This window comes from Caenorhabditis briggsae (assembly GCF_000004555.2).
Source record: "Caenorhabditis briggsae complete genome, chrIV, whole genome shotgun sequence".
NCBI classification, from domain to species: Eukaryota; Metazoa; Nematoda; class Chromadorea; order Rhabditida; family Rhabditidae; genus Caenorhabditis; species Caenorhabditis briggsae.
Window position 1 is genome coordinate 15,341,742 of NC_013487.2, and position 16,038 is coordinate 15,357,779.

The 16,038-nt window shown below is 38.0% G+C and overlaps 2 protein-coding genes across 2 annotated transcripts in view; both read left to right on the forward strand.

Annotated features, from left to right (window-relative positions):
* Positions 1 to 3,562, forward strand: part of CBG21046 — a gene marked incomplete at both ends in the record, with an annotated part of 6,102 nt that extends 2,540 nt beyond the window's left edge. The window contains 3 exons of the mRNA XM_002634681.2: positions 1,500 to 1,634; positions 2,045 to 2,227; positions 3,353 to 3,562. Of these exons, the coding sequence (XP_002634727.2) occupies positions 1,500 to 1,634; positions 2,045 to 2,227; positions 3,353 to 3,562 (528 nt within the window). The remainder of the gene's footprint in view (positions 1 to 1,499; positions 1,635 to 2,044; positions 2,228 to 3,352) is intronic.
* Positions 3,563 to 7,170: 3,608 nt separating this feature from the next.
* CBG21043 lies at positions 7,171 to 13,597 on the forward strand (the record flags this gene model as incomplete). Its single annotated transcript, XM_045236268.1, has 7 exons — positions 7,171 to 7,195; positions 8,518 to 8,798; positions 9,531 to 9,843; positions 10,729 to 10,899; positions 11,146 to 11,282; positions 12,046 to 12,262; positions 13,482 to 13,597. 7 exons carry the CDS (start codon positions 7,171 to 7,173, stop codon positions 13,595 to 13,597), a joined length of 1,260 nt encoding a protein of 419 aa, XP_045097212.1.
* Positions 13,598 to 16,038: the final 2,441 nt, after the last annotated feature.

A 16,038-nucleotide genomic window follows, 5' to 3' on the forward strand; every position in this document is an offset into this window, starting at 1 on the left:
AAAAGGCTTAAAACAGTCAAAAATCGGTCTAAAACGGCCTGAAATTGGCCCAAAATGGCTAAAAATTCGCTCAAAATTGACGTCAGATTCATTGCTCTCAGTATTTCGAAAGCGACCGAAAATCGTCTAAAATCGGTCCGAAGCTGAAATAATTTGGCTGAAAAATAGCTGAAATTGGCAGAAGATCAGGTTTAAAAAAAAATCGGTCCAAAACGATCTAGAATTGTCCTGAATGTCCCATTGCTCAGGCTCAGGTAGGGGAAATGAATGGCTGGAAATGGGCTTAAATTGGTCTAAAGCCGTCAAAAATTGGCCAAAAACGACCTAGAATCGGTCAAAATAGCTTCAAAAATGGCCTAAAATAGCTAAAAATCGGTCTAAAACGACCTAAAATTGTTCAAAAATGATCCAAAAATGGTCCAAAACGACCTAGAATTGTCCTGAATGGCCTAAAAATGGTCCAAAATGGGCTTAAAATGGCCAAAAGTTGATCCAAAATGACCCAGAATTGGTCAAAATTACTGAAAAATGGCTTAAAATAGCTTAAAATGGTCGAAAATCGGTATAGAACTACCTGAAATTGCCCGAATTGAGCTGAAAATGGCTGAAAATAGGCTTAAATTGATCAAAAACGACCAAAACGACCCAAAACGCCAATTTCCCATCGATTGCTCTCCCTGATTTTCTACAGTACCCCTGACCGAAAAAAGAACGAGCTACAGTATCTCTCCAAAGCTACAGTAATCGCCCTACAGTACCCCTAATCAAAGAAAAGGAAAGCTACAGTATCTCTACCGAATTTCTCCAGAGCTACAGTAATCCCTGACAGTACGCCATACCCTCCTCAAAACGAATTAGGGCACATACACTATCTCCAGAGCTACAGTAATCCCCCTACAGTACCCCTAATCGAAGAAAGGAAAGCTACAGTAATCCATTTTGAATTATCAGACTGCTACAGTAATCGGCGAGGCATAGATGAACCTACAGTACCCCCGGAGCTATAGTAACCCGTTTTAGACCGATTTTAGCGCATTTTGAACCGTTTTTCGACCCTAAAATGGCTGATTGCTCATGCTTAATTGTTGTACCCTACAGTACCCTCTTAACCGCCTCAAAATGGCTTTATTAAACCTACAGTACCCCCCCCCCCCCCAGGATTACAGTAACCGGGGTTTCACCAATTTTTAAAACTATTTGAAACGAATTGGACCCAGTGCTCATGCTTAATTTCTCCCTACAGTATCCCCTAACTGTCTTAAAGCATCAAAAAGAGACCTACAGTATCCCTCCAGAGCTAAAGTAACCTATTTTAATTGATTTTGGACCCAGAATGCTGATTGCTCACGCTTAGTTTTTGTCCCCCTGCAGTACCCCAAACCTACAGTAATCTGAAAAAGACGGCTACAGTATTCCTCCAGAGCCTACAGTAACCGATTTTCGGCCATTGTTCAACCATTTGGGACCCATTGCTCATGCTTAATACTGTAATTTTGCAGCTCGAAGGATTCAAACACACCGTACGCCTGTTCAACGAAGCCGTCATGCAGTGTTGTGTCGAGAGACACAATCGGGATCTGCTCGTATTGGGATTCAATCATGAGCTGGCACTGAGACATCCGAATGTGTGGGAGGTACGGTACTTTTTGATGCAAAAATCACCAAAAATGGTTCAGAATGAGCTGAAATAGGCTGAAAATTGACGAAAAATGAGCTAATTTTCATAAAATTGACGATTGCTCATGCTTAAATTGGCTGAAATTTTCTGAAAAATAGCTAAAATCTGAGCAAAAAAGTGATATTTTTGAAGAATTATCCCTTTTTGAACCATTTAAAACCGATTTTTCGACTAATTACTCCCTAATTACCCATAAAATAGGCGGAAAATTGATGAAAAACGAGCCGAAATCCATAAAATTGTCGATTGCTCATGTTTAAAAAGGCAGAAAATTCGAAATTTTGGACCATTTCGACCCGGAAATTCCGAATTTTCGAGCATTTTCCATCTAATTACCCCCCTAATTACCCTCTAATTACCGTGCAGATGATGGAACAAGCCGAGTACACGCCATCACGAGAGGCTGATCAGCACCTGATAACGCTATTCCAAGAAATGAGGCTGGAAAGAGAGAATTTGGACGAGGAACCCATTCCAATCGACGTGATTTTGAATGGGCTCCGGAATTGGCACGATCAGGAGGTGGAGTATATACGGGGACCGCGGATGGTGAGTTTTTGGCTGAAATTTGACTGAAAATGAGCTGAAAATGGTTCAAAATGGGCTAAAATTGAGCTAAAATTGACTGAAAATGGTCCAGAATGGGTTGAAATACGCTGAAAATGAGTCAAAATTCACATTGCTCAGACTTGAATTCTTCTAAAAATCAAGTTTTTGGCTGAAATTTGACTGAAAATGAGCTAAAAATGGTGAAAAATGGTCGAAAAAATCAATTTTTACGGAATTTTCGACCAATTTCGCCTCATTTTCGACAGTTTTGTGTGATTTTTAGCGATTTTTACGGTCCAAATAGTCCAAAATCAGCTGAAATTGGCTGAAAATCGACGAAAAATGAGCTAAAATGCACTGAAATTGTCGATTACTCATGCTTAAATTGACATCAATGAGCTCAAAATCGGCAGGAAATGCCTGACGAAAAATTCTGAAAAATGACAATTTTTGGCTGAAATTGATGCTGAAATCCTGAAAAACCGGAATTTTCGCTCATTTTTAGCCAATTTGAGCTCATTCTGGACCATTTTTCGTGATTTTCAGCGCATTTTCTGGTCCAAATGGTCTAAAATTGACTGAAAATGAGCTTGACCGAAAATTGGCTAAAAATCTCGATTTCTCAGCCTTAAATCTTTGAAAAAGAGCACCAAAAACCACAAAAAATGGTCCAGAATGAGCCAGAAATTCTGATTGCTCAGCCTTAATTTGCCTTTTTATGAGAAATTTGGTGCATTTTGGCTGTTTTAAAACCAAAAATTTCATATTTTCTACCTATTTTTCCCCTAAAAATGCTCATTTTTGGGGTTTTTGCACCAAGCAATTTGAATTTCCCGCCATTTTTCACCCGAAATTGCTCATTTTTGCTTCCAGAATGACCGTATTCCCGGAAAACTGGCTAGAATAGGCTGAAAAATGGACTGAAAACTAGGAAAAATGAGCCAAAATTTCGATTGCTCAGCATTAAAAAGCGAAATTTGGTGCATTTTCATCAATTTTGATCTTTTTTGAACCCAAAAAAATTTGAATTTCTCATCTAAAAATGCTCACTTTTGGGATTTTTGCACCGAAAATTTTGAACTTCCCGCCATTTTCCACCCGAAATTGCTCAATTTTCGATTCCAGAATGACCGTAATCCTGCCGTGCAAGTGCCAATGCGACCAATCATTGGAAATCAGGCGGCACTTCAAGACGTTCTACGCGAACGAATCATCGATTATGGATTCAACGGAGCACTGGCTGACGATGATTTGCTGTTCAGAAGACGGAGGGAACGACGGAATGCGGATTACGCATCGGATTCAGAAGAGGAGGAGGAGGAGGAGGATCCATAAGATGTCGACGAGGATGAAGGTACGGTGGTTTAAACTGAAAAATGGGCGAAAAATGACCCAAAACAGCCCTAAAATAGTCTAAAATGACCCCAAAATCGGCTGAAAATGACTAGAAATGACCATAAATAGCCCAAAAAATGTCTGAAATTGTCTAAAAAAGTCCCAAAATTGACAGAAATTGATCAAAAAAGCGAAAAATGCACTGAAAATCGTCCGAAATGGCCCCGGGAAAGGAACCAAATCGTCTTAAAACGGGCTGAGAAACACTAATTCTAGCTAGAAATGACATGAAAATCGACAGAAAAATTCCAAAAATGGACCAAAGTAGCCCCAAAATGGCCCAAAATAGCTCTAAAATGATCCAAAATAGCCCCAAAATGGCCCAAAATAGCTCTGAAATGATCCAAAATAGCCCCAAAATGGCCCAAAATAGCTCTCTTGAATTTAGCCAAAAATCTCTTGAATTTAGCCAAAAATTGGCTTTGACCAGCCTGAAATGGGCCTAAATCAGCCTAAAAGACCTCAAAATCAGCTTTGAATGACCTAAAATGAGCCTTGACCAGCTTGAACCGTGCCTAAATCAGCCTGAAAGACCTCAGAAACAGACTTGAATGTCCTGAAATTGGCCGAAAGGAGCTTCGAATCGGCCTAAACGGCCTCGAAATCGGCTGAAAATACCAATTTTCAGCTATTTGAGGCCCTTTTTTCTGGAACTTTGGCTTTAAATTGGCCTTGACCAGTCTAAACTGGGCCTAAAAGACCTCAACATCGGCTCAAAAGACTATTTTAGGTCCTTTTTTCTGGAATTTTGGCTTAAAATTAGCCTAAATTAGCCTAAAAAACCTCAAAATGGGTTCTTGAATGACCTGACGTAGCCCAAAATTGGCCTTAACCAGTCGAAAATGGGTCTAAACGACCTCAACATGGCCTCAAAATGCCAATTTTCAACTATTTTAGGTTCTTTTTTCCTGGAATTTTGGCTTAAAATTGGCCTAAATCAGCCTAAAACGGGCCCAAAAGACCTCAAAATCAGACTTGAATGGCATAAAAATGACCAAGTTAGCCCAAAATTGGCCTTGACCGGCTTGAGATAGGCCTAAATCAGCCTAAACGACCTCGAAATCGGCTGAAAAGACCAATTTTCGGCTATTTGAGGTTTTCAGTCAAAAATCTTCGAATTTTCAGAAGACGAGGAAGATGAGGAAGAAGAAGGCGTCGAATTGCTAGAAGCACCCGATGACGAGTTTCGAAGAGCGGAAGAATTCATTTTGGAACAAGTACAATTGGCAGAAGGTGAAGAAGAGGATGATGATGATGACGGAGAGCCCTTTGATATCAATCATATCGTTGATCCGGGAATCGATTGATTTTGGCGAAAAAATTTGGCTGAAAATGGTCCAAAATCAGCATTTTTAGCCTTAAAAATGTCTGAAAATCGATTTTTTTGTTGAAAAATTGGCTTAAAAATGGTCCAAAATGAGCATTTCCAGCACCCAAAAACGTCTGAAAATGACACTTAAAACGCGGGGGTTTTTTGACCTATTTTAGACGACCCGAATTTTCGATTGCTCAGCCTTAATTTTTTTTTTTTTTTTTTTAATTTTTTTCTTTAAAAAAAATTTAAATCTTTAAAAATACCCGGAAAATCGATTTTCCCGTGCTGTAATTCGACTGAAAATGAGCGCTAAAAATGCTTAAAATCGGGTAAAAATTAAAGCTGAGCAATCGAAAGTTCGCTTCCAAATTCGCAATTTTTTCGACCATTTTCGACCCATTTTTCGCTTTAAAATTCGAAAAAAAATTAATATTTTAGGCTCCGCCCCTTTTGATCCCCCCGATTTCGTGTGATTTGAACTAAGCCCCGCCCCCTTTTAACCCCCTATTCTTGTGATGATCCCGATGTCTCTATAATCTTTTGTTTTCTCGAATTCGAAATAGGCTCCGCCCCTTTTGATCCCCCCGATTTCGTGTGATTTGAACTACGCCCCGCCCCCTTTTGGCCTCGATTTTTTCCTCTAAATTTCACTTTAAATCATAATTAGGCTCCGCCCCTTTTGATCGAAATTTTTAAAGATCGATTTTCTCTAATTGGAAGTAAGCTCCGCCCCTTTTGATCCATATTTTCTCTATTTTGAGTTAAGCCCCGCCCCTTTTTTCTCCCAATTTTCTATAATTTATACTAGGCTCCGCCCACTTTTCAAAACCCCAAATTTCAGTCTAAATTGTTAGGCTCCACCCACTTTTTTCCTGGATTTTTGGAATTTTTGATGTAATTATATAATTTATTTGCACATTTTTTTTGGGTTTTTAAAATCTATTTTTTGTAGTTTGTAGTCTATTTTCTTCCCGATTTTCCCCGATTTTTTTCCCGATGTCTTCTCCTAAAAATGCAGTTTTTTGCTGAAATTTTCAATTTTTTCTTTAATTTTTGGTTCATTTTCGTGATTTTTCATGCGATTTTATACCTGAATTTTCCCATTTTTTCCAGATTTTTTTCATATTTTCAGCCAAATTTTCAGCATTTTCAGACTTTTCAAATCCCCAAAAAACTCGGAAAAATGACGATTTTGCCAGTGAAAAAGAAGCGAGAAAAGGACGCGGCGCAGAAGAGTAGCTCAGCATCTGGAAGGTAGTGTTTTGGCTGAAAATAGTGGAAAAATGAGCTGAAAATCGTGAAAAATGGGCCAGAATTGGCTGAAAATGGCTTAAAGTTGGTTTTTGGCGATTTTTGAGCTCCAAAATCGACTAGAAACCGATTGCTCAGCTTAAAATTTAAAGCTTTCTGAGTCGATCTTGAGCAATTTCCACCCCAAAAATCGATTTTTTGCAGTTCTGACGATCAGAGAATGGCTGAAAATCTTGAAATTTCAGTCAAAATTCGCTATTTTAGGTCATTTTAAACCGATTTTCAGTCGAAAAATTCGATTTTAAGCCAAATTTTCACTCCAAAAATCGATTTTTTGCAGTTTTTGGCGATCAGAGAATGGCTGAAAATCGAGAACGATGAGTCCAAATTTGCTGAAAATAGGCCAAAAATTGAGAAAAATCGACTTTTTGCCGATTTTTGAGCTCAAAAATCGACTATAAACGGTTGCTCAGCTTTAAATTTAAAGCTTTCTGAGTCGATTTTGAGCAATTTCCACCCCAAAAATCGATTTTTTGCAGTTTTTGGCGATCAGACAATGGCTGAAAATGGCTAAAAATGAGCTAAAAATGATCAAAAACAGAGAAAATTAGCTGAAAATTGCCCAAACTGAGTCAGAATTCGCTATTTTAGGCGATTTTGACCGAGTTTCAGTTGAAAAAATCGATTTTAAGCCAAATTTACACCCCCGAAAATCGATTTTTTGCAGTTTTTGGCGATCAAATCGATTTTTGCAAACAGAATGACTGAAAACTGTGAAAAAATCACAATTTCGAGCGATTTTTGACCGATTTTCAGTCGAAAAAATCGATTTTAAGCCAAATTTTCACCGCCCCGAATATCGATTTTTGCAGTTCTGGCGATCAAAATCGTGGCCACCATCACCATCACCATCATCAATCGATTGTTGGCAGCTCGTCTGGCGCGAAACGGAATCATCAGCGAATTCCACAGCAGCAGGACGATGGACCATACAGCAAGAGATGTATGTTAGAAGCTGAGCAATCATGCTGAAAATTGGCTGAATATGGCTGAAAAATGGGCTAAAACTGCCCAAAATGGCCTGGAATAGCCTAAAATTGGCCTAAATCAGCCTTAATTAGCCTAAAAACCACCTGAAAATCGGCCTTGAATGGCATAAAATAGGCCTTGACCAGCCTAAAATGGGCCTGAACGACTTTAAAATCGGCCTTGAATGACCTGAAAATCGCCTGAAGTAGCCTAAAATTGACCTAAACTAGCCTGAATTAGGCCTAAATTAGCCTAAAAATGACCTAAATTAGCCTAAAAATGACCTAAATTAGCCTTAAAGATCTCAAGATCGGCCTTGCATGGCCTGAAAACATCCTGGGCCTAAATTTGCCTAAATTTGCTTGAAAGACCCTAAAATCGGCCTTCAATGGCCTATATCAGCCTAAAATTGACCAAAATTAGCCGGAAATTGTCTTAAGTTAGCCTAGAATTTGCCTAAATTCGCTTAAAAGACCTCAAAATCGGCCTTGAATTGCCTAAAATGGGCCTAAAAGACCTCATAATTGGTCTTGAATGACCTAAAATTGACCTAAATTTGTCCTGAATTAGCCTAAAATAGACCTAAATTAGCCTAAAATTGACTAATTTCGCCTGAGTCAGCCTAAAATAGGCCTGAAAGACCTCAAAATCATCCTTGGAAGGCCAAAAATGGGCTTAAATCAGCCTGAAATTAGCCTAAAGTTGACCTAAAATAGCCTAAAATTGGCCTAGATCAGCCTGAAATTAGCCTGAAAGACCTCAAAACCGGTCTTGAATGGCCTAAAACAAGCTTAAAAGGCCTAAAATCACCTGAATTAGCCTAAAATTGACCTAAACTAGCCTGAATTAGGCCTAAATCAGCCTGAAATTGACCTAAATTTGCTTAAAAGACCCTAAAACCGGCCTTGAATGGCCTATATCAGCCTAATATTGTCCTAAATTAGCCGGAAATTGGCCTGAGTTAGTCTAGAATTGGCCTAAAATAAGGCTAAAAGACCTCAAAATTGGTCTTGAATGGCCTAAAATTGACCTAACATTGACCTGAATTAGGCCTGAATTTGCCTAAAATTGACCTAATTTCGCCTGAGTCAGCCTAAAATGGGCCTAAACGATCTTAAAATCGGCCTTGAATGGCCTGAAAATCGCCTGAATTAGCCTAAAAATGACCCTAATTCGCCTGAAATTGACCTGAATCAGCCTAAAAGTCCTCAAAATCGACCTCGCATGGCCTGAAAATGACCTAAAAGGCCTTAAAATAGGCCTAAAATTAAAGCTGAGCAATCATTTTGACTAGTTTCAGGGGCAATTCCACAGTCGTCAGGCATCTCTCCACGCCCCGCCCACCAACCGACGTCATCTGCCACGTCCTCAACCTACAGTAACCCTCACGCCCCGCCTCCTCCTCCTCCTCCTCCATCTACAGTACCCCCAACCGCCGCCGCCCCATCAGCTACAGTAACCCAGAACAACTCGGAAAACGTGGATTTGGCGGCGAAATGCCGTCGAAACGGGTCGAGCAACGGGAATGGAGACTACAATTCGGATGACGAGTATCGGGAGGAGCATCAGAGAGATGACGCGGTGAGTTTTTTGGCTGAAATTTGACTGGAAATGCGATTTTTTGGCAGGAAATACGCTAAAAATGAGCCAAAATTATCGAAAATCGACTGAAAATGACCTATTTTGGCTGGAAATACGCTAAAAAGTACCCAAAATGGTCTGAAAATGAGCACAAAAATGGCCAAAAATCAGTTTTTTCGACCTAAAATGACCTAGAATGGTCGGAAATTGACTGAAAATGGTCCAAAATCAACGGGGATCTGTGATTGCTCAGCCTAAAATTTCCAGGTAGAATACGCTAAAAAATGAGCCAAAATGACCCAAAATTGATTTTTTTTTTCGGCTTCCAGTGACCCAAAATAGGCTAAAAATGACTAGAAATGGACCAAAAAGAGCTGAAAATGACCCGAAATTACCCAAAAATGAGGGTTTTTGGCTGAAAATACGCTGAAAATGACCCAAAAATTACTAAAAATGGTCGGAAACGAACGGAAATCGGCGATTGCTCAGCTTTAATTGTCCGACTTTTCTGGCGTTGAGCAATTTTTGGTCGATTTTGGAGCATTTCAAGGCTCTTTTGGACCATTTTAGGGCTCTTTTGGACCATTTTAAGACTATTTTGGACTATTTTAGGTCTTTTTAGAATCATTTTAGGGCTATTTTGGACCATATTAGTGCTACTTTCAGTCATTTTAAGCGTTTTAAAGTCTATTTCAAGCCATTTTCAGCCTATTTTATGGCCATTTCTTGCAGCTGGAAGCCGATTTCGCCGACCGTCTCGCCCGTCGCGGCCTCATCATCAAGGAGATGGAGGGCGACGGCGCGTGCATGTTTCGAGCGATCGCTGAGCAGATCTATGGGGATCAGGAGATGCACGGACAGATTCGGCAGCTGTGTATGGACTATATGCTCAGGAATAGGGACCATTTCAGAGAGTTCATCACGGAGAACTACGAGAACTACATAGAGAGGAAACGGGCGGACCATGTGCACGGGAATCACGTCGAGTTGCAGGCCATTTCCGAGATGTTCGCGCGGCCGGTGGAGGTTTATCAGTACAGTGATGGTAGGTGTCGAAAATAGGGGAAAAATGAGCCAAAAATCATGAAAATCGGATAATTTTGAGCCAAAATCTGCGAAAAATAAGCCATTTCAACCTAAAAATGGGTCAAAATGAGCCAAAATGACCCAAACGTTTTGAAAATCGGCTAATTTTGAGCCAGAATATGTGAAAAATGAGCAATTTAGACCTAAAAATGAGCCAAATTGACCCAAAAAACATGAAAAATGTAGGATTTTGAGCTGAAAATGAGCAATTTAGACCTCACAATGAGCTAAAATGACCTAAAAATCATGAGAATCGGCTAATTTCGAGCCAAAATCTGCAAAAATAAGCTATAAAGATGGGTCAAAATGGCCCAAAAATCATGGAAAATCGGATTATTTTCAGCCAAAAAGTTCTGGAAAATGAACAATTTAGACTTAAAAATGGGTCAAAATGACCCAAAAATTGTGAAAATTGGCTAAAAATGAACAATTTTGAGCTGAAAAGTGCTGTCAAATGAGCCAAAATGACCCAAAAATTGTGAAAATCGGCTTATTTTGAGCCAAAAATCATCAAAAACGGCTGAAAATGACCGATTTTAGGCGAAAATTCGCGGCTGGCCGAGTTTTTTTGATGGCCTAGAAACCCACAAACCCCGAAAATTCTAGGCCACGCCCCCTTTTCGATCCCTTCGAAATAAGCCACGCCCCTTTTCCGATCTCTAGTGAGTAGACCACGCCCCTTTTAAGGTCTATTTGGTTAGGCCACGCCCCTTTTGAGACCCTTATAAATATGCCACGTCCCTTTCAACCCCAGAAAAATAGGCCACGCCCCCTGTTCGATCCCTGAATCCTAGGCCACGCCCCCTTTTGTGTCCATAATTTCACTTTTTTTTTCAAATTTCAGAGCCCATAAACGTATTGATGCCACGTCCCGACGCTGAAGTCATCCCTCCAGTGGGCGGACCCAATGAAGTGGGCGGAGCCAATGCGGAAGGGGGCGGAGCCTCGGCTGCCCCACCACAACAGAATCCGCCACTTCGTCTGAGCTACCACCGGGCGGTGCACTATAATGCTAGTGAGTTTTTTGGGGTGCATTTTTGGGCCGAAAAGGCCATTTTTAGGCCTGTTTTAGGCTGGAAACGGCTGAAAATTGCGGTTTTTTCAGCTGAAAATGATTGTTTTAGGCAGATTTTTAGGCTGTTTAGGCCTTTTCGGATCTTTTTTGAGCCAATTTTAAGCTGAAAAGGCCTTCTTTAGGCCATTTTTATGCTGAAAATGATCATTTTAAGCCGATTTCTCCCCCCAATTTTCGAATTTTCAGTCCTCGATCCGAAGGTGCCAACGATTGGCGTGGGCCTAGGCCTGCCTGGAATGGTCCCCGGCGCAGCTGATAAGGATTTGATGACGAAAGCGATGGCCAAGTCGGAATTGGAGCATATCGAGGAGACCATGTTACAGGTATAGAATATGCGAAATTTGGCTGAAAATGCGATTTTTGGCTGGAAAATGAGTCAAAATGGACCAAAAATTGGGTTTTTGGGCTGAAAAACCGCTGAAAATGACCCGAAAATGGACCGAAATCCACGAAAAATTCGATTGCTCAGCGTTAATTTTCAGCTTCCAGATGAATTTTGAGCAATTTCAGGCCTATTCTGAGTCATTTTGACAGTTTTAAACGCTACCTTTGGCCATTTTGACCCAGAAAAGGCTATTTCAGGCCCTTTTTAGGTTGGTTTAGGTCCTGTTTAGGCTGTTTCAGGCCCTTTTTAGGTTGGTTTAGGTCCTGTTTAGGCTGTTTCAGGCCCTTTTAAGGCAGTCTCAGACCCTACCTAGGCTATTTTGGGCCCGTCTTAAGCTATTTGAGGCCATGTTAAGGCTATTTCAGGCACTGTTTAGGCTGATTTAAGCCTTTTTTAGGCTAGTTCAGGTCATTTTAGGCTATTTCAGGCCTATTCAGGCCCTGTTTCGGATGTTCTAGGTCCTTTTTAGGCTGTTTCAGGCCCTGATCAGGCTGATTTAGGCTCTTTTTAGGCTATTTCAGGCACTGTTTGGGCTATCTCAGGCTCTTCATTGGCTGTTGCAGGCCATTTTTAGGCGATTTCAGGACCTTTTAAGGTCATTTTAGGCCCTTTTCAGGCTAATTCAAGCCCTGTTCAGGCTATTTCAGGCCCTTTTAGGCTGTTTTAAAGCTATTTTAAGCCCTAAAAATCAATTTTTCCAGGACAAAATGGATTTGACGGATTATCAACGAACGCAAGCGGACCTGGAAGATCAAATCGCTCGCGAATCACTGTTGACGTATTTGAAGGATTTGGAATCCAAGAGTGGACCATCCACAAGTCAGCAATCCACGTCATCAGGAGGCGGCGGAGAAGTGGGCGGAGCTTCGACTGGCGGAGGCAGTTTGTATGAGGAAATGTTGGCCGCGCAGAGTTTGGGTGGGTTTTTTATAGCTGAAAATCGATTTTTGGCTGAAATTCGACTGAAAATGGCTGAAAATTGACTTAAAATGATCAATTATTGGCTGAAATTAGCTGAAAAATGGTCTAAAATTGGTTAGAAAAGCTGAAAATGACTGAAAATAACGAATTGTTCGCTGAAAACAACTCCAAAATGACTGAAAATCGCGGAAAAATGGCCTGAAAGTTGTTGGAAAAGCTGAAAATCGGCTGAAAATCGCTCTAAAATCTCGGAAACGAGTCAAAAAGTTGATTTTTTCGACTGAAAATACCTAAAAATGAACCAAAATTGGCTGAAAATCATCTGAAAAAGACAAATTTCTGGCTTAAAATGAACGATTTTCGGCTGAAAATCATTAGAAAATGATGATTGGTTTGGCTGGAAATCGGTTAAAAAGGCTGAAAATGACTGAAAATAGCTGAAAATGACAATATTTTTAGTGGAAAATAGCTGAAAAATGGTCTAGAATCGCTAAAAAAGGCTGAGAATTGGCTCAAAATCGCTTTTCAGTCAATTTTTGGAATTTTCAGCCAAAAATACGGTATTTTAGGCCATTTTCAGCCAAAATTGCGAACTTCCAAAAAGCTGAAAATTAGGATTTTCAGTTGAAAATCATCTGAAAATGACCGAATGTTGGTTGGAAAGGCTGAAAATTGGCTGTGAAAATTACACGCATTTCTGTCTGAAAACCAATCAAAAATGGCTGAAAAATGTCTGAAAATGAAAAAAAATTTTGGCTGAAAGTAGCTGAAAAAAATGATCTAGAATTGGTTAAAAAGGCTGAAAACTGGCAAAAAATGACTGAAAATGATCAATTCTTGGCTGAAAATCGCTGAAAAATGGCCTGAAATTTGATAGAAAAGCTGAAAATCAGCTGAAAATCGCTCGAGTCAAAAAGTTGATTTTTTGGCTGAAAATAGCTAAAAATGACTGAAAGTGACGACGAATTTTTGGCTTAAAATGACCAAAGCTTGGCTGAAAATCGCTGAAAAAATTTTTGTTGATTGCTCATCTTCGATTTTCAGTCGCCGATTTTTATATTTTTCAGCGATTTTCAGTCAAATTTCAGTCAATTTTTGGAATTTTCAGCCAAAAATACGGTATTTTTAGGCCATTTTCAGTCTAATTTGGGTTCCAAAAAGCTGAAAATTCCAATTTTCGGCCAAATTTAACCCTAAAAACCGAATTGTTTTGCAGAATGGGACACGTACGCCTACTCTGATGACGTGCCGATCGCCGAAGCGCTTCTCGTCAGTCAACAGGATTTTCTAGCGAAAAACTCCCAGCAACCGGGACCATCTGGATCGAAATAAGAGTTCTAAAACGTCATAGTTCTATTATGTCACGGTTCTGAAGTGTCGCAGTTGTGAAATCTCCGAAAATCCCCCAAGAAATGCCATTTTTCCTGTAGTTTTTTTTTCGAAAACATTTGAAAATCCAGGTTCTAAAGTGTCGCAGTTCTATAATGTCATACTGTAGATTCAATTTAAAAAAATCAATATTTTGTACATTTTTTCGCTATTTTCTCTGTAAAAATTCCCAATTTTTTTTGAAATTTCGCCCCCCGTTCTTCTCTCGATTCGTGCCTTTTTTCTTTAATTTTTTTCTCGCTAAAATTTGAATTTTTTGCTAAATAATGATTTTTTTCGTCATTCTTCTCGCTAGAGTTCTTATCGATTTTTGACCCCCCGAAATAAAGATTTTTGACCTAAAAATTGATTTTTTTTTCGGATTTTTCAGATTTTTTCAGCTAAAAATGTTTTTTTAGAATTTTGGAATTTTCTGGAACTTTAGAACTAGAATTTGGAATTTTAGAATTTCAGAATTTTTATAATTTTTATGATTTTAGAATTTTAGAATTTTAGAATTTTAGAATTTTAGAATTTTAGAATTTTAGAATTTTAGAATTTTAGAATTTTAGAATTTTAGAATTTTAGAATTTTAGAATTTTTATGATTTTAGAATTTTGGAATTTTAGAATTTCAGAATTTTAGAATTTTAGAAGTTTAGAATTTTAGAATTTTAGAATTTTAGAATTTTAGAATTTCAGAATTTTTGAATTTCAGAATTTTTGAATTTTTGAAATTTTGAATTTTAGAATTTTAGAATTTTAGAATTTTAGAATTTTTGAATTTTAGAATTTTAGAATTTTTGAAATTTAGAATTTTGGAATTTTTAGAATTTTAGAATTTTAGAATTTTAGAATTTTTGAATTTTTGAAATTTTGGAATTTTTTAATTTTAGAATTTTTAGAATTTCGGAATTTTTATGATTTTAGAATTTTAGAATTTTAGAATTTTAGAATTTTAGACATTTTAGAATTTTAGAATTTTAGAATTTTTGAAATTTAGAATTTTGGAATTTTTAGAATTTTAGAATTTTAGAATTTTTGAATTTTTGAATTTTTGAAATTTTGGAATTTTTTAATTTTAGAATTTTTAGAATTTCGGAATTTTTAGGATTTTAGAATTTTAGAATTTTTGAATTTTAGAATTTTAAATTTTTGAAATTTAGAATTTTTGAAATTTAGAATTTTTTTTTCGGAATTTTTGCTTTAAAAATGTTTTTTGACTTATCGATTTTTGCTTAAAATAGACTGAAAATTGGAATTTTACAAAATTTGAAATTTTCAGACAAAAATTTAAAAATTTTGAAAATTTTTTTTTTAAACCGTATCAATAACACCGCCTATACCCCTATGTGATATCGGTAATTACCAATCAGCAATCAGTACTGATAAGAGAAATCATTGATTTTTCGCATTCTCTATCATTTTTTTCGGGTTTTCTATGGTTTTTATCGATTTTCTGTATCTGAAACTGTCTGAAACTGATTTTTTATCGATTTTTCCCGAAAAAATCAGCAAAAATCAGTGATTTTTGGCGATTTTCCCCCCCGATCAAATGACTCACACTTCTCTCGCACCCTCCTCGTTTCCAACGCTCTCTCGTATTCCCTCCACTCAGCAAACGCGCTCCAATGCACTGGTCGCCGGCGACCGAACTTCGATTTTTGGCCACTCGTCTCCGGCCGGTATTTCTCGGTCTCTCGCCTCTAAATACACTATTTTCTATACCAATTTTCGCTCAAATTTTCAGATTTCATCGAATTTTTCAGCCAATTCTATCGGAAAAACCCGAAAATTCGATAAATTTCGACCCGAAAAGTTGGTTTTTCGGTTTTCGTTTTTATTGTGAAATTTCTCGATTTCTGGCTGGAAATCGATGGTTTTTAGGTGAAAAATTGCTGAGAAATCGTGTTTTTCAGCTCAAAAAGTGCCGATTTTCCAGCCGAAAGGTGTGAAAGTTGTTGAAATTATCAAATTTTCAAAAAAATATTTTTTTGTTGTTAACAATCCTTTTTTCTCGATTTCCCGCTGAAAATAGCTCGTTTTTAGCTGTAAAATCGCTTCGAAATCGTGAATTTCAGCTCTAAGAATGACGATTTTCAGCCAAAAATCAGAAAATCTGAAAAAATTCGAAAAAGCAGATGTTGCTTCAAAAAATTCAAAAAACCTACTTTTAGAGTTCAAATAGCTGATTTTCAGGCTGAAAATAGCCGTAAAATCGTGTTTTTCAGCTTAGAAAGTCCAAATTTTCAGCCTAAAATCTGAAAATTCGTCATAATCTGAAAAATCCAATTTTTCGCTAAAAATTCAATTTTCTCACTTTTCAGACCTGAAATACCTCTTTTTTGACTGAAAATTTGCTTCAAAAACGTGTTTTTCAGCCTAGAAACTTCAAATTTTCAATTT